At 48.3% G+C, this 24,814-nt stretch overlaps 3 protein-coding genes across 6 annotated transcripts in view; 2 read left to right on the forward strand and 1 right to left on the reverse strand.

Annotated features, from left to right (window-relative positions):
* Positions 1–766: 766 nt before the first annotated feature.
* On the reverse strand, positions 767–4,444 carry LOC105696395 (proteasomal ubiquitin receptor ADRM1). Of its 2 annotated transcripts, none has more exons than XM_012418820.2 (5): positions 4,085–4,444; positions 3,845–3,961; positions 3,435–3,783; positions 3,223–3,365; positions 767–1,953 (listed from the first exon to the last, which is right to left on the reverse strand). In XM_012418820.2, the coding sequence occupies exons 1-5, from the start codon at positions 4,283–4,285 to the stop codon at positions 1,690–1,692; spliced, it is 1,074 nt and encodes a 357-aa protein (XP_012274243.1). In that variant the 5' UTR covers positions 4,286–4,444; the 3' UTR covers positions 767–1,689. The 2 variants fall into 2 exon arrangements, with proteins under 2 accessions (XP_012274243.1, XP_012274242.1); XM_012418819.2 differs by having other exon boundaries at positions 767–2,121.
* A 449-nt stretch (positions 4,445–4,893) lies between these two features.
* Positions 4,894–15,143, forward strand: LOC105696521 (protein bicaudal D). 2 transcript variants are annotated; one of them, XM_012419061.1, is made up of 8 exons: positions 4,894–5,425; positions 5,540–5,680; positions 5,786–6,622; positions 6,695–6,841; positions 7,049–7,090; positions 8,090–8,510; positions 8,621–8,878; positions 9,532–15,143. In XM_012419061.1, exons 1-8 carry the CDS (start codon positions 5,216–5,218, stop codon positions 9,810–9,812), a joined length of 2,337 nt encoding a protein of 778 aa, XP_012274484.1. In that variant the 5' UTR covers positions 4,894–5,215; the 3' UTR covers positions 9,813–15,143. The 2 variants fall into 2 exon arrangements, with proteins under 2 accessions (XP_012274484.1, XP_012274486.1); XM_012419063.1 differs by lacking the exon at positions 7,049–7,090.
* Positions 15,144–18,136: 2,993 nt separating this feature from the next.
* Positions 18,137–24,814, forward strand: part of LOC105696377 (receptor-type tyrosine-protein phosphatase kappa) — a 49,360-nt gene continuing 42,682 nt past the window's right edge. The window contains exons 1-2 of one of the 2 annotated variants that reach the window (XM_012418797.1): positions 18,137–18,361; positions 24,315–24,588. In XM_012418797.1, coding sequence (XP_012274220.1) covers positions 24,318–24,588 — 271 coding nt within the window. In that variant the 5' untranslated portion in view covers positions 18,137–18,361; positions 24,315–24,317. Of the gene's footprint in view, positions 18,362–23,039; positions 24,589–24,814 lie in introns of those variants that run through there. The other variant, XM_023434446.1, reaches the window with a different exon arrangement.

The following is a 24,814-nucleotide window of genomic DNA, read 5'->3' on the forward strand; positions in this document are numbered from 1 at the left end:
CCTAAAGATGTCGGCCCTGGATGACGTCACGGCCGGCCGACCAATCACGGAGGCCCGCGAATAACACGCAAATTCCCGACACCGTTATCCCGTGGAATAGCAGGCCTTTCGTAAACCTCCCATTTAGAATTCCCGGCTTATCGATAGGCTCGGTTCATGGGATATTTAATCAATCGGAGAATAACGTTACCCCCTCGCACTTCGTCCCCGTGGAGCCGTTGCACGCCTCGGAGTATACGAATGCGAGTTCAACTACGCAGTGCGAGCAATATATATCGATTATCGCCGCCGGCCAATGGCGGCTTTGTGCGTCGTAAACAATGCCTCCTGATTGGTCGGAACTTTTCCCGCGGTTTCGTTTCATCGGCGACCGGCCGGCGCATGCGCAGTTCGAACTAGACTCGGCGCTGAAACGTGGACGCCGAGAGAGGTGCGTTTCAAGGAACAAGGTCACGCAGGCGTGAGTGCGTTATCCGATCCTTGCACTCCATTTATTTTTAAATACGTCCGTATCTATAAACGGATGCTTTCGAATATTCGGAGGGTTAAGTGCCGAGCTCTCTCCCCTCGCGTTATGTACATAGAACGAAGTGGGGAATCGCGTCGCAAAATTTAAGCAAATGTGACTGGCGATAATGGTTTTTTTCTTTTCAATTCTTTTCTTTCACCCTTCATGCACAACGGTATGAAATATGCAACTCTATACGTTAAAAAGCAGTTTCTTCTACTTTTACCTGGACATGCGAGTTAATACATTGCACCACGATTTAGCTACGCGGAGCGATTTTTATTCAATTAATTAATTGGCGATACAAATTCACGAAAACAAGTCACAACGAACGAATTCTCTAGTGTACTAGGTTAATTAGAAAACAGTTGTATAAAGGGTTGGCAACGACTACCGTTTATCGCGACATAATCGTGGCAGTCTAGATACGCGAAGGCGTTACAGAAAATAGCTAATACGAATAAGGCGCGGTAAAGACGTGGCCCATGGGTTTGAACCAGGGCTTAATGTCTACCTCGTATCGAAGATCTTACACCGATTAGTCACTATATAATTACGTTTTATTCCCCCCCGATTAACGATATCGAAGCAGCCAGCTCGTTCAAGAAGTACGATACGGAGTCGCAAAGTCCGATGTAAGCCCAGCTACGGTAATTTCTGCTCGAATTACTTAACCGGTTCTTGGCATCGTTATAAAATATCTTCAATATTTATACAGGCAACCTATGGGCATATTTAATATATTCTGCGCTCTAGTCGATCGACCGCTGACAAAGTCGATTAATCCATGAACGGCGACTTACATCTCATCGTTTAAACACAAAACCTTGTTACTTGATCAACGGGACGCAACCAAACACATCTTACAAATTTGATTTCGGCCTAAATTAATTCAGCTACTCGCTCCAACATATAAACACGGTGGAGGCAAAGATCACTCCCGGACGCTACAAATTTCGACAGAACGAGCACTCTCTCTCTCTCTCTCTCTTTCCGACGGAAAGTATAAATAGTACCTCAAAGAAACACGTTACGGAAAAATTCCCTCCGGGTCGAGCATCGGCTTACCGGTATATATCTCCCTCTAAAAATTGTATTCCCGCCTCGCGGGACGTCGCCGCAAAGAAAGCCTTCGATAAAGATAAGACGCCCGATAGCGCGGCCTCGGAGACGAGCGATCCTCAGTCGAGGTACATGCCCTCGTCGTCGTCGTCCTTCTTCTCGGTGGGGGCGCCGCCCTGAGGAGGAGGCTTCCTCTCCGCGGCCTCCTCCTTGCTCTGCTGACCCTCGGCCGGGCGTTGGTCTTCTGATTGGGACTGGCCTTGAGCGGCCTTGGCTTCGGACTCCAGGGCGGTGACGAACTCTTCCAGGTTCCCCCTGACGGCGGCCCTGACCGCGTTCGGATCCAGGCCGAACTGGCGGACGACTGGGCCCGCCTGGCCCGACTGCAAAGCAGACCAAAACATTGAGAGCGCCTGGGAGAACTGGGGAGACGAGAGCGTGGTACAGAGGCTGTCCCCGGGTGGCAAGTGCACGCTCATCGCACGCTCCAGACTTTCCGTCGTAGCGATCGCCGGTGGGATGGACTTGGTCAGCTCGGTCGCTACGCCCCTCTGCCGGACAATAAGCTCTGCTGTAGCCGACCGAGAACAACATACGAAAGCCGAACCGCCTCTCCAGCTGGTCAACTGGGCCAGGGTCTCCGACAGCCAGGAGAAGTTCGCGCGCTGTACGATACCCAGGATCGAGAAAATCATGCCACCGTCTCTCCCCTGATCCCTCGACGCGTTCATACGCCTCTAATTCGACGAGGCCCTTTTATTCAACTATTTGTCGGCCTACTCTGCCTTCCTAATATTATCAGCCGCAATAATCGGGTCGTCCACATTATTTTATATTATCGCTAGGTTTGCGCTGGTACCGGGCACTTTAAATTTTAGGCCGCGAGACAAAGGAATTCGGTGCATATAGCGAAATGACGGCATTAACGATTAGCGGATAAGCAATATCATGTTTGGCCTCGTACGATGCTTCACATTCGAGAATCTGTGAAAAAACTGAGTATTGTTGGTGAGCCACTTAGGGACAATAGGGAGGAAGTATGTAAAGTTGGTCACACCGCTCGTTCGAGGAACAGTATGCAAAAATTAATCTTGCCACTTTCGCAATCGTACACCAATGGTTTGAACTCTTCGTATGGTATCGATGAAGACAATTAAGAATCAAGATTTTAATGGCCCGTTGATTGACGGTCGCGGTTGGTGACTTATCGCGTTGTCGGTGTAGCACAAAACTGATTAGCAGTCGCGGAACATCGATCGGGACCGATGGTCGAGATATGAAGCTCAACGAATGGCATGATTTTCTCTGTGATAGTGGAAAGTATCGTACAGTATTTCGTAGCAAAGCAGATAACCCATTCCTGCAGTTTCATTCGGTTTACTTTACCGGGTTTAAATTAACGATAAGAATCAAAGCACTTGCTAGAGCTCGCATATTTTTCACTCGATTAAAAATGAGAAATGGATGGAATTGTTAGTCTTTTACTTCGTGCTAATTCCGATGACGGTATTATTTCTAAAAGCTGATGCGATAAGTAATTCTATTCTATTGCTTATTAAAATTGTATAACAAGAAAAAATGGAATGTTATGGATAATTTTGTAACCATGCCTATTATGTTTTTAGTCATTAATTGTGCGATAGTAATATTACCTGGGCAATGGGCTCGGCACCTGCTGGTGTTGATATACCAGAGAGGTAACTCTGTAGATCGCGGAGTTGAATGGGAGTGCTAGGAGAAGCATTCGTTACGGCGGTAGATAGTGCCGCTGTTCTGGAAACGGACTTACTGGCACCTGTAGTAATAAAATTGAACAGAACGGTGCTATAAATCTGGAAAATGAAATAAATAAATATTAACCAACCTGAAGACTTGGAAGACTCGGAGACAGGAACTGACGAGGGCACCGGGGTTTGGGCTGCTGGCGGCCTGGCTACGCTCGTCGTTACCGGAGTAGACGACGAGGGCGTATATGCTCTATTGCTTTGTACGTTGTACCTATTCATTGCTCCCAATAAACTACCCAGACCCCCAATTTGACCGACCCCACCAAACAACTGCATCAATTGCTGTTGAGACATATTATTCAAAAGATTTTGCAAATCTCCATCCGGATTAGCACTTCCACTTCGTTGCAATCCAGGAGTAGGGGGATTATTCAAGACCTCGTTGATTTTTCTACATTGTTCTTCGTCTTTACTAGTATTAAGGTCCTGTTAAAAAAAAAAATGATTACTTCATGGTCTAAACACATATATATTATTTGTCTTTTACCTGCAACCAAAAGAAGAACTTTCGGCTAGACGATTTAAAGCGCAGAAGATATACCCTTCCTGATTTACATTGAGGTACATGCTTGAACTCGCAGTCGTCTGGGAAGATAATCAAATCCTGTGCACAGAAACAAAATACATTAGCAAGAAATAAGGAAATTAATAGAACTAGGAATTAATTAAAAAGAATTAAACGACTTTGTGACTTCTGAAAAGCTATTTAGAAAGAAATGGAACTCACATCTTCCACTACGCCGGAGGTGCGATCTTTCCAACAGAAATGCATTAACGTGTCGTCCGACTGGTAGACATAAAGCAATCCTTTTCGAGTATCCGGATAAACCATCTGCTCTTTCATAGTCATTTTTCCAGCTTTGAATTCGACCAGATTCTTAGACGCCCCCCGAACGGTACTATTACCAAACAACGCCCCGCTCGACATCTTGAGTATAACTTAATTTTTTAGCAAGACACAAATTACTACGTTTAAACTATTTCGTAAGCGGCCAATACCGAAAATCACACACGATCTTACGAAGGAACCCAATGACAGAGCAATTCGAGCTGATTGGAATAATTCAAGATGGCCGTCCATATACGTAATAACTATGTGTGATGGAATTCACATTAGAGCATAATGCTGGGAGAATTTGTCGCATTTGTCGCGTCAATCCGTCAGGAACCAATCAGAGCCCAGTTCCACAACTCGAGTTAATCGGAGTTCAACTAGTTTACAGCAGGTTTACCGGGGCAGAAACCAGTTAACTTCGGTTAACCCGAATTGTGGAATCGGGCGATAGAGGCAGCACAGGAGGCACAAACCGATAGGTGAGCACCTTCCATGCTTTTCTCCATATATGTCTATGGTTTGTGCCGTGAAATTACCGAAAAGGGAACGAGAAAGATGGAGAGGTCTCCCGGGGCAAAGGAGGGGGCACCGGGCCGCATCGCTCCACATCGCTTCGGGCAACCTTGCGGTATGTTGACTGATCTTGGCATCCGGTAGGTGGGATGTTTTCCCGTTCCTCCCCGCACCCGGCTGCCCGCGAGCCTTGGCCCTGTCAAGCCATCGGAATCCAGAGCTCTAAAGTCTGGCAAGGAACGACCAGGGAGCACCGTTGAGGGCAAACGGTGGACGCCGAGGCCTCGGGAACGGCATGTGAGGCGACGGAGGCGGCCGGGTAGCCGACGGAACGAAAGCGGAGGGAAACAGAGGGAAAGACCTGGCCGAATCGGCGAACGATGCGCTCGCGCCCGGACTCGAGCGTCGCGCATCCCGGTGCTCCAATTCGTCGGCGGTAACCCGCGTCGACAAGTGATCGCGGGATCTTCGAGAGAAAGCAGCTCCGTCGGCAGCAACGAGGCTTCTGCAATGGCCGGGACGGAGGATACCACGATCGCCGAGCTCCGCTCCGAGGTCGAGAGACTTTCCAGGGAGCTCGACCTCGCCTCCACGGAAAAGGTCCAGTCCGCACAATACGGCCTCGCCTTGCTCGAAGAGCAGTCCGCTCTGCAACAGAGGTGCAACGACCTCGAGGCACTCTACGAGAACACGAAGCACGAGCTCGACATAACCCAAGAGGTTAGCTTTCGTAGACCTTGTCTCGGTCTCTTAGACTATGATATTCCAGTCACGCTTGGTTGTACAAAGGTCTCGGGGCGAGCAGGAAATTATAATTCTCGTAACTTTCTTTAGGCTCTAGCCAAGTTTCAAACGACTACCAAACTGACCACGAAGAGCGGCATCGAGCAGGAAGAAAGCCTTCTCTGCGAGAGCGCCGCAAGGGAAACCTCCCTCCAAAGCCAGATTATTGAGTTGGAGAATGAAACAAAACAGGTACGATCGTTGGATTTTTTGGTGAAGAGGTTATAAAATTAATGGAGATTTATTGCAACACGGGGGGGTTTGTAGAATCATTATTAGAAGTCCCTACTTTTATAGCTTCGTCATGAACTCGAGCGAGTGCAATCCGAAAGGGACCATGCGTTACAAGACCGTGAAGAAGTTGGGAAGGACCATTTACAAGCTGAATCCGAGCGGAAAAGCTTGCGGACGGAGCTACGAGAGTGTAGATTTCGGGAAACCAGACTACTCCAAGATTATTCCGAATTGGAGGATGAAAATATCTCGCTGCAGAAGCAGGTTTCTGTTCTGCGATCTAGCCAAGTAGAGTTTGAAGGTGCGAAGCATGAAATTCGCAGGTTAACCGAAGAATTGGAGTTTTTAAACAGTCAGGTAGAGGAATTAACGAATTTGAAGAAAATCGCTGAGAAGCAAATGGAAGAGGCCTTGGAATCTTTACAAATTGAACGCGAGGCAAAATATGCCCTCAAGAAAGAACTTGACCAGCGGATGAATAGCGAATCCATATATAATCTTAGCAATTTGGCCCTTTCTATCCGAGGCATCGCCGAGGATCAAGCTGCAGGCAGCGATGGGGATGATGATTCCCCTGCGCTGCGCAGAATCGAGGCAGATTTGAAAACTCAAGAGCCGGGTACATCTGCCTCTGGGAAGCAGGTTGATTTGTTCTCGGAGATTCATTTGAACGAATTGAAAAAGTTAGAAAAGCAGCTAGAACTCGCAGAAAGTGAAAAGGCTTTGCTCACGCAGAACTTGCGTGAATCACAGTATGCGGTAGAGAAGAGTCAGGGAGAGTTACAGTCTTTTGTCGCTAGAATAGTTCAATTGGCAGCTCACGTTCAATCGCTACATCAACTTCATTCGAAGTTGCCGGAGAAGCAGACCGAAGAAACAGCATTGGATAAGCTCACTCAGGTAAATCAAAAGTCAAAGCTGTAACGTTTGATGCTCACAAAACTTGCAACTATCATTTATTTATTTCTGTAGGCTGTTATGCAGTATCATCAGTGGAGCACAATATCTGCACGTGAGGTGGATCAGCTGCAGAAAGATTTGTCAGAATTGGAAAAGGGTTTAACGGTATCCGACTCGACCCAGCAGCTTAGAACCGAATTAACAAATCTAAGGAACAAGGTTCGTGCCCAAAGGTTTAATCTGGTCTTTTAACCGTCTCATTACTTTTAAGGGTGGAGCGATAGGGTCACGTCAGTACTTTCCTAAAGCTTTATCTCTAAGAACTGCAATTCTATCTATAAAAATTATATTTTATTTTGGAAGAATTGGGGATCTCTCTCACCTCATTCCGGTTTTAAAGGTTGAATAGAAATTATGGCGTTTCAGATGCCGTCTGACCCTACGTCAGAGAAGAATCTACAGGCAAAGGTTGGAACGTGTGATCCCGTTAACGTATTTATCATTTATTTAATAACGACTTGTTTTCTTGGCTCCTCTAATGATCTCTGTACAAATTGCTTTTCAGTGTCCTAACAGCGTCTTATTATACATCGCTTCTTGACAATTTGGTACCTTAACCGAACGTGTTCGTGTCATGAAAGTATTCGTCATATCATTCACACATTTCATATCTCCCAGATGAATGAATCGCACAGAAGCCTGAAAGATTAGGCGAGGTCCTACGTTCCGTTGTTCCACTATTGTGCCTTTCGACCCATCCGTCAGCTTTTCAGCAAATGCAACCAGGGTTGGCATCGAACTACCTATAGTATCGTTTAAAGATTTTTTTTCAACAACGATCCAGAGATAGATCTTAACATGTTTTCAGAGTTAGTAAACAATTGAAGAAGTTCAAAGTTATACGAAAATCGGAGAGGATAATCCTTTTATGGATAATTACCGAATTTTGCCAACCCTGATCACGAATCCAACCATTTCGAATGCGCTACGCGAGCACACGTGCTTGCCCTAATGGCGATGCCCGTGGCTTCATAAATGTCGATTTATTCCCATCTAACGCGGCATGATTCGGACGTAAAGGACCCTTCTTGCACGAAGCTCACGTAGAAGCCCTACGTACCAGTTCATGAATTCTTGTCGAAGAAAGTATTTGGGTCCGAAGTGGTAAAGATGCGTCCTTAACGTAGTTACTGTAATACGTAGAGTACCTTTTAGTTTAATTCGAATACTAAGGAAATTTAATTTCTGCAGTAAGGAGTGAATTACCATAATTGACCCAATTATCTTTGCCTTCCAAAGTCTGTCCTGTTTCTTTTTAAAGTCTGAAAGCATAATATGCTATCAAGCGATTCTTCAAAGATGCATCCGCCGTATAATCACGTGCATTTCTAAATGACAACGATGTCTTCCATGGGTCCCAGGGAATCGAGTATACGAGTATTGATAAGAGTCTTTGTTGCATTACAGCTCCTGGATACCGAGCAAAGGGGCATGGAGCTCGAGTCCGACGTTCTGACCCTGTCAAAGTTGGCGGCGGATGCCGGCGGTTCCCTCGACTCGGCGCAAAACGACTTGCAGAACATCACCGACGAGCTAGCTCAACTTTATCATCACGTTTGCGCCGTGAACGGCGAGACGCCTACTCGCGTTGTTCTCGACCACGAGAAGATAGTCCCCGAGAAGGAGAACGATAACGATAAGATCCAGATGATCCGTCTCTTCAAGACGGACATCAATACGAAGGACCTGGAGAGTCTCAGCAAAGCTAAAGAAATTAGCAAACACATTGAGACCGCGCTTGATCAAATCAAGCATCTCAGGAATGCTGTCGAGCACACCATTGAGTTATCAAAGATAAAAGGTGCGCAAGCCAACAATCCTTGGGACGGTAAATTATCCGACATTTTCAATTATTATACCATTCAGATTCTGTTGTTGTTGATTTTTTTTTTTCTCGGAGAATCTTCTAAGAGAATAAACTTACTCGTGTGATTTTAGCCCCAGTCAACGAGAACAAGGCTGAGCAAGAGACCGATCTGCAGGAACAGGTGATCAAGTTGAAGGCCCTCCTCTCCGCTAAGCGAGAACAAATTACAACATTGAGGAGCGTTCTGAAAGCAAATAAAAATACCGCCGAGGTGGCTCTGAACAACCTCAAGAGCAAATATGAGAACGAGAAGCGAATCGTAAGCGACACCATGCTGAAGCTGAGGAACGAGCTGAGGATGCTGAAGGAAAACGCCGCCACGTTCTCGAGTGAGTCGACCCTTTTTATTAGACCCCCCTTTTTTTTTTAAAGTTCGTACAGTTTGGAGTGCAATTGTTTCGAGTACAGTAATTTTATTTTCACACTCTCTCGTATTCGACCAGTTTTCAAAGAGCTGTAGTAATGTTTCCGTTTTTTTTCTTTCCTTTTTCTCTACTAACATACTCCGATTCACGCACTTGGGCTTAATTGCTACTAATCCGCAGTATTAATTTATCTAATATTAACTACGCTCAGCTGTGCTACGGTGGACTTTGCAGTGGCTCTCGTCGTGTGTTGTCGGTCACCCTGTCCGGGAGTTAGCTAACAATTCGTCCGGTTTCCAGGAATAAATTTATCCGCAGGCTTTTGCAAACGATACCAATTAGCACGTAGATCGGTCATTAATTTTCATATCTTGCATAAATTATTAACATCCACTGGATACATCGTTTTGTTCACTTCTTACGTTGAATATCCTTTCTGAATTTCTGTACTTTTGCTCCGTTTCTTCCGTTCATTTTACCTGTACCTGTTTCTTCCTTCCGTTTGCATTAAATCCCGCCACGAGTACTCAGGGTTTACGTGCTTTTTCCTGGTGTTCCTTGTACATAATATGATCTGTTCCCTTCGTGTTAAATCCTGCTAACAATGCGATCCTCAGGTCTACGAGCGATGTTCGCCGCGAGATGCGAAGAGTACGTTACGCAAGTGGACGAGCTCCAACGTCAGCTGGCCGCCGTCGAGGATGACAGGAAGACCTTGAATCAGCTGCTGAGACTGGCGGTGCAGCAGAAGCTCGGACTGACGATGAAGTTGGAAGAGCTGGAGGTTGACCGTGAGCTGAGGAGCAGCCGCAGACACACGTCGGGCGGAAATGGACGCGGCAGACCGCGTTTGCAGCAACACACGAACCGTCCTAACGTGGGCAGAGATTTCTTCTAGAAGATGTTAAAGATGTGGAGCAAGATATTTTGAGAGAAGTGGACACTTTGAGCACGGAAAGGACTCGACGGGGTCCATGGTAGTATCGAGTAACGAATCCTTTCCGTGCTCCAGCGTCGCAGGACGGCCACGTATCGTTATCGCGGGTATTAGATTCGAGGAATTTCTTAAGTTTCTTCTTTAACCACGCTAGACGACTTTATATACGTCTCGTTGCAATTTGGAGAAAACACGAGTCTTCTCATTGAACGTAGCGTCAGATTTGTGCCGCCTCTTGATACCAAGGGTGTACGGAATATTCCCCTTGACGTGCTTTTCTTGGTAAACATTTTGACTTGGCAATATTCCTGACGGTTTTGCAGTCTCGGTGTCAATCGGCTGCCAAATAACGATTTTACCGAAATCGTGACGTTATCGGTCTCAATGAGGTAACGTACTGCACAATTTTCTCAGAATTTCAACGAGATTGGAATTTTAATGCGTACGTTTAGTAGAGAATTCGGACAATTCGAGGTAAGAGTGAAATTTACGTCCATGGTGGTCTTCAATATATTACGCGGTACGTCCTAAAGCGGAATGCTCTTCCAGGACAATCGATGCCTTTAAAGTAATCGTTTCTCCGGCATAACTTCGCTCCATGTCACTGCTTATGTACACGTAGGTATTTTGGCGTAATATCTGCCCTTCAACTGTTGAGAACAGTTTAGATTACAGGAACTTGGTTCACGCCCGATGTCCATAGATGGTCTCGGAGCAGACACCGCGATTTACTCATGGAATTGGTAGGACGTTTTAATTTTGACGTACAATTCGTGCAGGATCGACTTTAGGATGCACGACGGAACTCCCTGTCGTCTCATGCTTTAACTTATTTAATTATGTTGTCCAACATAATCTCGTTTTACGGTGTATGTGAATGTGTGAATATTATAGCAGGATGCGATTTTTCAAAAAGTGTCGGGTCACCCTTTTATTTTATTTTTATTCTTTTGTCAAAGCGGTAGAACGTAGAGGACCACTAGAGCTGCGTTCGCTGCATGACGCGAAGTCAATACTTTCGGTATCGAAAAAATATAATTTCTCTCCCATGAAACGACGTTTTCAGGGCACGCTTTTGGAAAAGCCATCCTTCCTTTAGTCCTTACGTTCGGACCAGTTTCGAATGTTCGGAAACAAGAGTCAATTCGCCCGTTCATTAAGTGTCGGACGCAGAGATGTATCTACGTAGTGTCGACATTGGTATCCTTTGATACCGCAGTTATTCCGGTTATCTCACGCAGGATAAAAAACGCGTCTCGCAAGTAGGCAGATCGCAAAGATTAATCGACGATCTTGTATTACCGCATACATACGATAGGGACAATATAGAATTGAAAACAGAGAGAGAGAGAAAGCACGAGCGCATTAGCATTTATAATCGACGTAGATGAAAGAAAAAGACGAGGCGACGTCTAGGACGCGTCGAAGTAGAGGAAAGAAATGACGTTTTCTAGATTTAATCGTCCCTCGCGGCTTTACCCCCTGTTTTTTTTTTTTTTTATTATTTCTGAGGGGAGGCCAGATCAAGGTAGAAAACGAATTAGTGAAACGTCCGCCCGTCCTGTGACTCTCCGTTCGAAATCACTCCTCTCCCGTCTGGATGCTCGCGAAACTTCTTTTATTTCTCTTAAAGATATATTTAGCGACGTAGACTATACATCTGTCGCGAAACCTATTCAAGCGATTTTATTTATAAATCATTTCGCGTTCTGTCCCGACCCAGAGACAAAAAAATATTTAGGATGAAATTACCCGACGACGCGTTTTCGAGACTCATCGGGGTATCTTTGATTTTTATCTCAGCGATGTGGCCTAATCGTCTTTGGCAGCTTCGTTTCTACTTTCCTGTCGTCCATTGTCTGTTTTAAATTTGAGACCATTACTGCAGCTGTTGCTCTGTTTTTATTTTACTATATATTACCGTTCCATTTTAATATTGCTATTATTATTGCGTTATCGATGTAGTATTAACGTAGGCGTAGCCGTTTATTAATTAATGTTTCTTGAATTGTATATATCAATGAATTTCGCTGACGGTGCTCGTGCAGTTCTACCTGTGCTTGGGATATGTGTTATCGGTCTTTCGGGGAGTATCCAATTGTTGGATAATTTCTCACCGATTACGACTATTGGTGGCGGGAACCGCGGGTGAAAACCGTTCGTGTATGTACTTCTCTTTTTTTTTTCCTCCCTTTTGTTATATTTATTAACTTATTTCGGGGATAGGTGTATGCTTTTGCATTCTTTATATTAACACGGGATCGCTCTTTTGGCAGTATTTTATTCTTTCTAAGGTCGGTAGAACTGCGGGGCCACCTTGTTGGGGCAATTTTTAGAGGAAATTTGTAACTGCGCTTTATTATTAACTACCTTCTGGGGCGTTTTCTCGATCAAGCCCCCGAGGAAGTTTGATTTAAAAAACGATCTGGGGTAACGTGGGAAATATTTAACTCATTCGTATGGCTTTTTACGCTGATTTCACGCGTAACGTTTATCATGGGTTCCGCGTCACTCGTGACGTTCGCTTCGGTTTGATCTAGCAAAAGGAGACCTTGACGTCATGGGATTCGATTTATTTCGGCTTCGTAAGAGTATCCTTCGTGCTCGCGACCGTCTAGCGCACTTCTACCGGTGTCCATTAGTCGTTACGCTAATTTTAATCCGGGACTTTTGTAACAACGTTGCCCACTTAGTCGTCGTTACGTCCGTATACGGCAGTCGCCATTGACTTAGGAGCTAGGGCGAGCACCTCGACGGAACCGAATCGTCGATCGTTTGCCGATTACAATCGAGTGATCAGTTGTCGCTTTTATACTCGTAACACCGTATATTGTAATACATTTGTCACCGTGAAGCCGCCCCCACGTCGCCTTAATCGTGGCTCGTCTCTCTCGAGGGGTCCTTCGGCGACCCTGCTCGATCCTTTTTCCACGGCGCGACGATAGGAGACACCGCGACTCGATATTAAATTAAATCAGGCCGATATTAGCGGCTAACTCTTATACATTAACACGAAGAATCTCTTTAGGAAGGGTTTGATCACACGAAGATGCAAGACCCTCGGTCCTGCGTGCTCGTGGATAGGATAATCGGTCTCCTTGTAATCGCGGTTATACGATGTACCGTCACTCGTCGCGTTTACTTTGCCGAGCCTTCTCGGCGGTCCACCGTCCTTGCCGGACCTCCGGTTACCTCGAAGACGTCCACCCGTGGCGCATCTTCTCGTCGAGGGGCTCTCCACGATTTTCTTGGCGACCTGGGCACGGCTGGAATCCACTTTGTGTCCATAAACCGAGCCAGCCTCAGGCTACCGTCCCTTCCCTTCCTCTCGCGTCACCGTGGGAGCTGGCCAGGGAACCGTCCTTTACTTTTTCCTCTCGTTTTCCGTTTCGAATCTTGCGTCGAAAGGGGCAAGCCGTACTCCCCTCGACTCTTTGTATTGCCGTCCGCGCACCTAGTGGCGACCTGGGCCTTCGTCGGGTTCGTTTTCCCCGATCTTTCACCGAGCAAAGAGGGGGGAACGCGAACCCGATCGCTCTTGCCAAAGCCACTTGATCACCGATCTGTCCTTTTAAACGGAGACGCTTTACGTCCTTCGGGGGGAAAAAAAAAAAAAAGTTCCTTCATAAAGCACTTGCGAGCCATTCCGAGGGAGCCTTCCGAGGGTGAGGGAACTTGGACGTGGCGGGTAAAAATAAAACGAAGAAATGCGTGTCGAGGTCGGTCAGCCTTCGGGGAGGATGCCATGTTGGGCTCTTCTGGGTGGGAGTTCGTTGTCGTTTGTATATCGGTTATTATTTTTATTTATTTCTTAATCTTTCGTAGCACTCGTTACATCCCTGTTACTAGGGAACTTGAACGCGTCGTTGTCCATTGCACATTATTTATCTTTGACGTTCATACCGTTTTATGAAGGCTTATTCAAGAATGACTTGACCAAGTCCTTTTCGCGTTGCACAGATTATGCGCCAGGGAATTGAATCCAGGGGAATTTAGGGGTACCAGTGGTATTGTTAGCTCTTCCAGTCCTGATTTATATACGATCTGTCCAAATGTTCATTCCTAGGAACGTTCCGATAATTATTTAAGCGGGAAGTAAGGGCAGGGTAACGAGCGAAGGAGCGATAAATGGCGATACGTGAGATTAACCCTTCTTCGACTTTGCGGAGGGGCTGCGCTCGATCAGGGTTAATTAAGACATTGATTTGCTCAAGGCTTCTATAAAAAGCTCCAATTGCGTCCCCCCTGACCAGTGCTCTCACGGTGACGCGAAACGGCTTAGAAGTTAATGATAATAGGAACAAATAATTATTGAATAAGTAGCTCTATACATATATTATATATATATACAATTATTAATTATGAAAGAATTATATATAAATGAATATATTATATACATTTATCCCGTTGCGATTAATTATCTCTTGTTACTTAAACGTAACGGGACTGTCGAGTGGATTATTGGGGGAAAATTTCGAGTGTAACGAGTAAGAGTAGGTTCGAGGAACGTCGAGGTCGTGCGGAGGCTTAAGGTCCGGGTCATCGTGTCCATAATTGATATACCCAGGTGATTAATTGCCGACTCGATTGTTTAACGTCAACGGTCGATCCTTTTCGTTGGCACTGCGAGCGACCTGCGTCCAGCCAAATACGAAAGTTCTTTTTAAAGCGTAAAACTTCGCGGTTTACGTTTACACCTGTATCACACACCGAGGCCGTTTCTTTTGTCGATCCCGTTCTCTTGACATATCTGTAAAAAATGAAAGGAGGATACTGAGCGCGTCGTCTCCTTAGGTGGAAGTCTGCAATGAGCGTTCTTCGGTCGGATCGAAAATTAGGGGCGAATTTAATCCACCGTGGGCGAATTTGAGAATTGTAAGGAGGACGGTCATTGCGGACTCGCGTTGACAAAAGAAAATAAGAGGTATACCTTGGCGTGAATCTGACGGATTGTACATAATGTAAATGCACGTTAGCGTTGGGTCTTCGACCCCGTACTTTGTGTACGACGGGTCCGGACAATTAGCCGACAATTTGTATCACAGGCCGTATTTTCTCCGTAGCGGTTCGTCACGTAGGGGTTCCGATGAAAAACCGATTTTTAGAGGTACTCTCATTTTTCAAGATTAACCGTATTTAAGAGCCACTCCGCGGAGGCGCAATCGGTGGTTGTCTGTAACGACGTGGAGGGGTTACGTGCATGTACGACGGACATTAAATAACTGAATCGATGACTGCCTGCCGGAACTTCGTTTTGTAACATAAATTCAAATATAACCATTTGTAACCAAATTTCCGGGGTATCGTGTTTTCGCAGTCCCCGACAACGAGGGAAGTTCCCCGAAAATCTGGTAAAATGGAGTCTTTTGACTTTGATAGGAAAGGGGTGTTCACTTTTATTTTTTTTTCTCCTTTTTTCAAGATCGTCGATACGAGACGATGAATTCTGAGGGGACACCGATAGAGGGGATTAACATTGGGAAAGTTTTCCTTCTTTCGCTATAAGCGAAGGAAAATCGACCCAAAACGCGGAAGAGTCTCTCCGAGAAGAGGAGGTCGAAGACAATGGATCGCGTTAGCGGGATCTAATAGAGTGGAGGAAATTCCGGGAGATTTCGATAGGCATCCCAGATACGTCGTCCGGATATTCCATCAGGTTTGGGTTGTAATTCTCTAATCACGGCGGAGACGTCGTCGATAATCTGGAGTAGATATCCGGGGATAATCGGATGTTTGAATGTCCGGGCCTCCGATATCCCTTCCAGGATTATCGATCCCTCGCCGAGCATGTCGACATGGATGTGCATTACACGGGGTACGATAAGCACCGTGAGCCTCCCTTATCTATGAAACAAAACCCCGGAATCATCGACGGAATTATCATCCGAGGATTTTTCATACCCCGAGAGGGCAATCATTTTTGTAGAATCTTGTAATTAATTCTTGGAAGGAAGGGGGTACTATGGGGAGATATTAACTCACTTATCTCGGCGTCGGGACGTCATGTCGAGTCAGGGTCGAGTTATATCCGGAGCGATTTACGGGGCTTGGAATCGAATCCAAATTCCGAGAGATCAAACGGGGCTCGCTACTCGTCGATGCCGTTCAAGGTTCCCTTTCAGACGCTTACTAAAAGGGGTTGGTAGGTTCTGAAATGCGTTTTAATCAAAGCGAGTCTACAAAAGGGAACGGAGAGGTATAGGAAACATTCGCCTACGAGGCTGCGTTATTTCACGTTTCAGTCTAAGATAAAGCAAACTTTAAAATGCTTTGAAATGCTTCAAAGTGACGGCTGCAATTTATTTATTTATTTATTTTTTTTCAATTAAGGGTGTAGACATCTTTTGAGGACACCGTGTACACGCGTCATTTCATTGCTTCGTGACTTTGACGTTTATGCCTGGAGTTGTCAGTCTTGGGTTATTAATATTTTTTTTTTTCCTATGTCTTCGGACACCGTGTACACGTGTCATTTTATTGCTTCGTGACTTTGACGTTTATGCCTGGAGTTGTCAGTCTTGGGTTATTAATATTATTTTTTTTTCCTGTCTTGGGGGCTTTGAATCTTTGCTCGGGGCAAAGGCAAACGTCCGTTTCGTTTACCCTCTCACCCTTGTTCGGCGCCCTCGCAAACCCGGGGCGGACACCCCGCAACAATAACTCCGGAATCGCTGACAGTCCGGAGTATTTGGAATGTTGGCTCGTGTCTATAGACCCGGTCGGTCCGGGGTGGTCGGGGTTGGCTTTGAGCCAATCTGTGCTCGAACCTGCACCCGAGTCACCTCGGAGTATCTCAATATCCGGCCCTTCTCGACCCCGGGTACATCGACATTCCGAGGTCTTCATCGTCGAGGAAGGTCTCCCGGGGATAGAAACCCAGAAGACTCCTCAGGGTCGCATCCGTAGAGACGCGCCTCGATCCGGGGAAAAACATCCTCTAGATCCGCGGGCGATATTTATAATCGGGAATGACGTAGCGAATGCCGCCCGAAGAATTTCGAAAGATTCTTTATCGTTAATTCAGCTTTGCCGGGGAATGGGAAGAGTTGCCTCTCTCGCCATGAGAGTTGGCAGAGAGGCAAGATGGCGCGTGGTCAAGGAGGAAGACATGGTCGGGATATTAAAGACATGGGAAATCTAAAAGTAAACACTTATTCACGCGAGGAACGATAAGAAAGAATTTCCCACATTTTTTTACGGCGAATGGAACTCTCGCGGAAGATTGGAGGAGCCAGGAGGAGCGAGATTTTCTCTCCTCGCGAAAGTTGGCAGCGAAACAAGATGGCGCGGGCTCGAAGAGGGAGATATCGGTGTTAAAGACGCGGCGGATCCGAAAATAAATAAATACGTACATAGGAAGGTGGAATAAGCCGCTAGAAAAATTCGGGTCGTTTCGGAAGATCGATAGGATTTTCCGGGAAAATTGAGAGAGAGCCAATCGTGCGTCTCTCTCGGCGGGAAATTTGGCATCTTGGCAAGACGACGCGTGGTCGGGGAGGAAGAGGTGTCCGGAAGTTGGGAGGAAGAAAAAGAATATTAGGAGGAACCGAGGAAAGACTCGAGGACGGACGAACAAGGTCGAGGTTTCGCAAGGCGGCGCCGAATTTCCGCGACGGAATCGAAGCCGATCGACCCTCGAGAGGAGAGCGAGCGCGTTGCTCTTTCCGCTGCGGTTCGGCCGGCGCGTCGTTATTTATAATTCGAGGGTCGTCTCTTAACCTTGCCCGAGGTGGACCGTCAGGCATGTCACCTCGGCGTCCATTTCGATGCCCTCTCCGGTCCAATTGGGTCAGGTCCACTCAAGTCGACGCCGAGCGTCGTCGGACCCATCGCGTCCCTATCCAGGTTCCTCCCCTGGACAGGGACGACGATTGAACGAGAAATTCAGCGCTCGAGAGCTTATAATCACGTCTGAAAAAAACAAATCCTGAGATTTATATGAGAGATATTTACGCATATAAAGAGAGAACGCGCGGAAAACGTGGAGGATCGAAAGAAGTTCGATATCCTCGATTAGGGGTCCTGGGGCGCAATCGATACCTCGATGGCGCTCGGGATCGATCTAGCGCGGATCCTATGGGTCGCGATGGTCCCTTTGGAGGTTAGGTCGGTCGTCCTGTCGCGCGGTTCCGGCTTCGGCGGGGCCACGCCCTCGCGAGGCCCGGCGTCGCGGCGTCGACGCCGTCGCGGCGCCTCGGGCGGGCAGCGCCGCCCGGCGGCCGGCCAGTCGGCACTCGGCAGTCGGCGGCACGCGACGCTCGCCAGTGGACGGTCCCGAGCGCCCCCGAGCGCCCCCGAGTGGTCCCGAGTGGTCCCGAGCGGCCCCGAACCGCGAGCGCCAGCCCCAGTCTCCCTCCAGTCGCCCAGGCGTCTCCCTCGCGCTCCAGAGACCGGATCCACCCCGGACGCCGGCGGGTGCCGCGAGAGGACTTCCGGCCGCCCCGCGGACCCTCGGTCGCCGCTTCAGTGTTTCCGGACTTTCCGGGTCTCGCCAGACCAGCCGGACGACGGTGAGTTTTTTCCCCTTTCTCGACTCCGGGGCGCGCCTCTCCCCTGCGTCCTCCGACCCAAGAACGGTCCTTTTCCTAAAATCCGTGGAATCGCGTTCTCGTTAGCGATCGCATCGAAGCTGGAAACTAAAAGTGGGCTTGGAGGTTAGGAACCGTAAAAACGCGCCCTCATCGGTGATAGAAAAATTAAGAATCGTAGTCGCGAATTTGGGAAAATTGTGCCATCGCGTACACACCTTCGGTATATGTAAATATTGCTCGAGGTAGGATGCCTTTCTCTCTTGCGAGTCTTCCGGAGACGCGACGAGGTGGTTAAAAAAAATTACATGTATACGCGGGTGTACGCACATTTATGGTTACGCGTGCGAGGGCACGGGGGTCGTTGGTATCGCGGAAAGAACCCTGTCGCGAGGAGGGGGACGGGGGGGCTTATTTTGCGGAGCAAAGAGCACGAAGCGGCGGATAATGCGCGGCGGAACGCCGTAAAATGGGTTTATCTCACCTCGGGGGAGGTTAGGTGTCCCTTTATCGCGACCGAGCGCGGATTGGTTCCCGTTTTTATGCCTTCAATGAAGTGCCCTTCCCGCGGCGAGTCTCGCGCGTAGGACGTCGCGAGCGTCCTGGCATTGTCACCGGGACGAGATTTACTATTGTATTTATAGAGACCGACTATGTACGCGACTCTATTTGCCCGGGACGGATTCGCGATTCGTACCTTGTTGCGCGGGTAAATATAGTTAACGGGTTCGTCCGATCGGTTTTTCCTCCTCTTCCTCGAGTGCCCGGCATCCCGATATTCCGAGGGCCAATTTCTTTCATCTTTTTAAACCTTTTAATACGCCCCGGTGAAGCGTGAGCCAGTGGTTTAAGTGCCGACGTGGTCGGACCCAGGACTCTCGTCCGGCGCGACTCGACTGCCTCCTTCACGAGGAATATTCCCTGGCCCTCTCGATAGATTCCAATCAATCTTAACGATTCGCTCGTCCCTTCTCGAGGGTTTCCCCGGGAAGGAAAAAAAAAAAAAAATCGGCCGAGGTGTCGAAAGGGGGCAAAAGGGGTAGAAATACCCGGAGAAGGCGCACGGAGGATTGGACGAGACGGGTCTTCTGGATCGATTTCAATGCGTTTACTTTATGCAAAAACGGGAGGGAAGGAGGTGTAAAGGAATCATTTCGGCGCTTTGAGAGTCCTTGTTATTTTTTTTCTTTTTTTTTTTTCCCGGCGGGTTCTTGGACCGCAATTGTACAACGCCTTTGCACGGCAGGGTTTGCGAGGGTGGGTTCTCAAGGAGAGATTATCCCGACCCTCCCAGGGAATTTACATTTGCACAATTTGGGGAGGTAGTTCACTCGCCTCGGAAATTTTCTGGGTGCCAATCTCTCCCTTTCACTTACTTTCACCTTACCCCTTTTTATTAGAAGACTAGGAATTCCGTCGGAGATCTCAAATCGACGTTTTGGGGGGATTTCCTCTCTCACTCGTCGGTCGGTTATGCGAAAACGCGTTTCCGCAGAGCCCTCGGCTTCTTTGCCCTGGGTGTGCCAAGACACGTCATGGATGCACTATGCGTAGACGGACGCGTGCAAGCGACTTGGAACGCTGCACCGGGTGCACGTGCAAATGTGCGGAGGAAACGCCGGGAGAAGAGGAGGGAATTTTCCCGGAAAATCTCGAGGCCCTCGTTATAATACCTTCCGGGGGAGCCATTTTTTAATATCTTCCCTCTCGCGAGGAATTCCCTCTCGGATGCTTCTTTTATTTTTTTATCCTCTTTTTCCTTCCCGGCGGAATTTTTCTTTTGACGCCGTTCTAGGACGAGGGCACCCTCTCGGGTGCATCGTCTCCGGTCGCGGGAAAAATGCTAATAAATTTTCCCACCCGCTCGCGAGGGGATTTTCCTTTATTTCGAGGCTTCGGGATCGCTTGAACATAGATCCGTAGGCATTTGTCGGTTGATTAAGAGACGTCAGGGCCGAAAAAGGACGCCTGCCAGAAACACTCGTCGCGGATGCACTTTGGGCGCATCGACGCGTGCACCGTGCATCTTGGAACGATCCGTCGAGAGGGAGTGTCCGTATAAATATACGCGTTCGCGTACAGAGAGGGAGGTTTACATGGTGAGATTCCTCTTTGGAAACGAAATTTCGGATTTGCTCGAATTCCCCGGTGTTATTTTTTTTTTTTCTCTTCCATCGGGAAGGCGTTTCGCAATTTTTGGTAGGCGTGGGGGACCCGGGAATTTCCCTCTTCCGGGGGAATAAAATGTATACGTGCGCGGGAAAAGGCGCGGCTTATGTCGCGTGTCGATGCACTTTATGGATGCACTTTTCCCGGACCTACGCGAGCGATGCGTCGACTTGTCACGTCGCTATCGGGGCACGTAGAAGGTCCTGTTTGTAGACCAGGATGCGTGGACGTATTTCGTGTTTATGTACACTGGGGTACATATGTACGTGTATGTATTTATGCCCTCGCTTAGGGGCGACGAGGCGAGAGGGCGAGAGAGAAGTTTGCACCTCGGGGAGGGAAAGGTGTGTCGGACAACCTCCTGTATCGAACCTTTCCAGGTGAGCTCCGGTGCAGTTTCCATTCATGCGGAATCGGGGGGGATCGAAATCGTGACTCCGACTGCACTCGAAGTCCGATAAACTGCATCATACCCTTGCACCTTATAAGGAGGGCTGCTGAATCGCGCGAAAAATTGAAGGGTCCCTCAGAGGGTACTACAAGGGAGGAATTTTTTTTTTTTTCTTATCTCGCTACCTTTTTCTCATATTTTGTGCATTGATCGATTTTCGAGGATTCGAGATATCGCTTGGGTTTTCTTGCGGGGGCTTGTCGGAACGGATATTCATGCCGCGGCGATTTCCGGGGTCTTACCTTTCGCACCTGGCCGGGTGTTGCACGCCGCTTGAACTATCCATCCATTATGCAGGAGGAATGAATGCAAAATCGATGAGAGGTCTGTACGACGACGCTTGTACCTCCTACGTGGGAGAAATGAGTTTACCCCGCGATTCGATCTCCCGGGGTGGAGGCAATTTGTAATTCCGATTTCCCTCGTTTGGAATTGTTGAAACGAACGCCCCGCGTTGATGCCGCGGTTCCTCGATTGTTTTTTTTTTTCTAACCGAAGAAGAAGGGTTACTTTATGGAGGGAAAAATAGGGGGACTTCTAGGGGGTTCTGGAGTTTGGCGGGATTTTTTTTTTTTCTTTTGGTTCCCTCGACTCGTTGCGGGGAGTGAGTCGCGAATGGGGGGGTCGATATCACGGAACGAAGACCGCCCTCGATAAGAGTCGCGAGAAGCTTTCGTACCTTAATCCAAATTGAACTTTCGGATAACCGGCTTCCGTCGGTGCCTCGGGTTAATTGGAAATTAATCGCCGTTGCGATCGGGGGTTGATTTACCCCCGACGACCCTCGCGACGTTTCCCGGCCGAGGAGTCGTAATCAGGACCGAGGGCGATAACGAAGGAGGAATTTCGGAAAGAGCCCGGGCTGATTATCCGTCAGCTGTTTTCGTTACTTTTCATGCTTTCGAAAAGAAGTTACGAATCTCTATACGTCGCCTGGAAGGGAAACTCCCAGTCGTTTCCATCTCTTTTCTCGTTTTTCCAAATTTCTCGGTCTCCGACTCTCCACCTTCGGCCAAGTCGAGAAAAGGGATGTCCTTCCGCGAGATTTCCGAGGCTGATTCGGGAAAGGGGGAATCTTTCCGAGAGGGGGTGACAAATGAACGGACACCCCCTTGGGGGTGGATTATTCGGGCGGATATGGACCCCCCGCGGATTCTTCGCGGTTCCTTTATTTCGCCGGGCTCTCGGAAGGACAGGCTTCCCTTTTCTTTTCGGCCGAAGCGGGGAATCTCGTCGGTTGGTTTCGTCTCTCGATAAGCTCCCCCGATGACCGCAATCCGTTTCGCGAAAATACCGGGTCTGCGGGGGCGAAAAAGCCCGGCGAAAGGAGCGACAGGGACGAAGTGCCATTGCCGGTGTTTTACGAGCCCGACCCCCTCCACCCTTCGCCTGCCTCTTCAAGATTTACCGAATCCTCGAGGTTTTCCACCCCGCACTTCCGAATTCCCAGTCCTCCACCCCCGCCATGGGATTTTTCTTTCAGTACTCTCTTTCCTTAAATTAGAAATCGTCATTACCTTCCCCCGAGGAAGTGCCTGCTTTATTATATCCTCGGAGGGTTCGCAGTTTTCACATTTACTATTTTCTTTTTTTTTTTAATCCTGCAACTCTTCGACTTTTATCATTTTTCTTTTTTTTTCCCTTCTTCAAGCTCTCGGCTTACATGCGTTTGTTCGCATTGCCCCTACCGGGGCGAAAGAGCTCGGGGACAAACGAGAATCGGAGGTGTATTTAGGGAGAATTCGGGAACGGGAAGAGATACGCGGTTTGAGATAATTAAATATAGTCGACGTCTGCTAGGAGGAGGTTCGATCGAGGTCGGGGTATTAAGGTGAAGGTCCCTCGAGGTGATTTCAGCCGGGGGTAACGACTGCGCCGACCTCGGAGGAACACGAGGTCGAGAGGGGAGGCCAAGATCGAAATAATTTCTCTCTAATCGGCCGACTCTCCCGGTCAAGGAACGGGATCGATTAAATTACCTGGAGCTCTCGGGAGGATCTTCACCAGTCACCTCTTCGCCGGGTCGATGGGATCACTTGTAGGCGTCTCATGGGAAAAATTGACACGTCTATCCGTTACGCGGAAAATCCCTCGATCTTGGATAAGGGTCCTAACGATTTAATGTTTAATATTTTATGACGTTACATTTATTCCGATTTTTCCGTAAGAAGGTTTGGAGGGAGGGTTAGAACGTTTGAGGAACTTCGGATTTTTCTCGGGCCTCTTCTGGGCGACGTCGACGTCCACGTATCCGGACATGGTCGGCAGGGTTTTATTATTAGTCCGCGGAAAGAATCCGGAGGCCACGAGTGGTCAGTGACCGACCATGAAGTGTCGGAAAGTGCGGGAAGGCCGAGGGTGGTAACGCTTACAAAACATTTATAAATAGTCAAGTAAAAACGTCCCGTGCGATCCGGGAACCTCGGGGACATTTTTCCCGACCTTTTGCCTCCCCCGCGGAAGCCATTTCCGCGCAAAGTCCCGTCGACGATTTTCCCGAAAAAGGAGGTTCCTTTCTTCGACATCCGGTACCGACGGGCACAAAGGACGGAGTAACGAGACTGGGAAAAATATTGCAATTTGTTTCACCGGGATTTATCCCCTTTGAAGGGTGGCGGGAAATTTTCCCCGGATAACTGGCGACTCTTTCCAGGGAAACCGGGGGGACATTCGGCGGAATTTCTAGCTTGGCTTTTTTTCACTTTTTAGTCTCGGGAGACCATGGTCTCTCGCAGGGCTTCTCGCCGTGCTTGGCAGTCGCAGAAGCTCCGAGGTCCAGCTTCGTCCGAGGAGCTCGACCTCGTTGCCAGCTGGCTTCGCCGTCGTCTCTATTCTCTGCTCGGAATCGCGGGGCCAGCCCGTCGAGTCACTCAAAACTTAAGCTCCTCGTTTTAGAAGCTTACCGCCGGAATCCGCAGCCGATAATGGACGTCGCGATTCGCCGGGAAAGGGAGGGAACTCCCGATCGGGAGGGAGAGAGAGAGAGAGTTCGATCCGCGGATCCCCGTAATCCTTTGGCGGCCGTAAAACGTCCACCCCCCTTGTCCATTTTCCCCCTTGAGACGATGGAAACACCTTTCTCCCTCCTCCAGAGAAGCTAAACAAATAATAAACAAAAAAGAACAGAGGATTGATCGGCTCAACCGCGATCTAGGACTTTTACTCGAGACCTCCTTTAAGGGGATGTAAATAAATTCCTGTTGTCCCGGGCGGGCTACCAAAAATTCCGGAAAAATTCCTGCAGATACTATACAGGGTCCATTAATTTTCCCAGGGAGGGCGATGTCGTGACGAGGGTGTGTTTATATTTTCCAGAGGATGTCGTCGATACGCACGCACTCGACCGGCGGCGGGATCGTCGGAGTGAGCAGCATCGGATCCGACAGAACCGGAGCCACGTCCACCGCGGGTGGGTCCCACTCTCATTCCCACTCCCACAGGAAGCACCATCACCACCACAGGAGCAGAAGCGCCCCCAGGGCGCCGGAGAAACCCCCCAGGAAACGCCATCTCAACCCCGGACATAGTCTCGCCTCCATTCCCAGCCAGATCAAGCTGTCGATGCTCAACAGCGGCCTCATCTCCTTCGGTGTGTACTCTTCGACCGTTTTACAAAGTACTTATTCCCCGCGTGTTTTTTTTTTTTTATATTTCATACCCCCCCTGCGTCCCGCATTACAAATGGGATCATTAAGTTGCGTATGAAAGTCTGCTCGGAAAAATGTATAAATTCCCAGTTACATCGACTCTCTCTCGGGGACTTCCACCCCGTATCTCCGAAATGCACCCATCCCCTGTGCGGGATGGAGAAACGG

Source organism: Orussus abietinus, unplaced genomic scaffold (assembly GCF_000612105.2).
Source record: "Orussus abietinus isolate OABI.00-Male unplaced genomic scaffold, Oabi_2.0 scaffold15, whole genome shotgun sequence".
NCBI classification, from domain to species: domain Eukaryota; kingdom Metazoa; phylum Arthropoda; class Insecta; order Hymenoptera; family Orussidae; genus Orussus; species Orussus abietinus.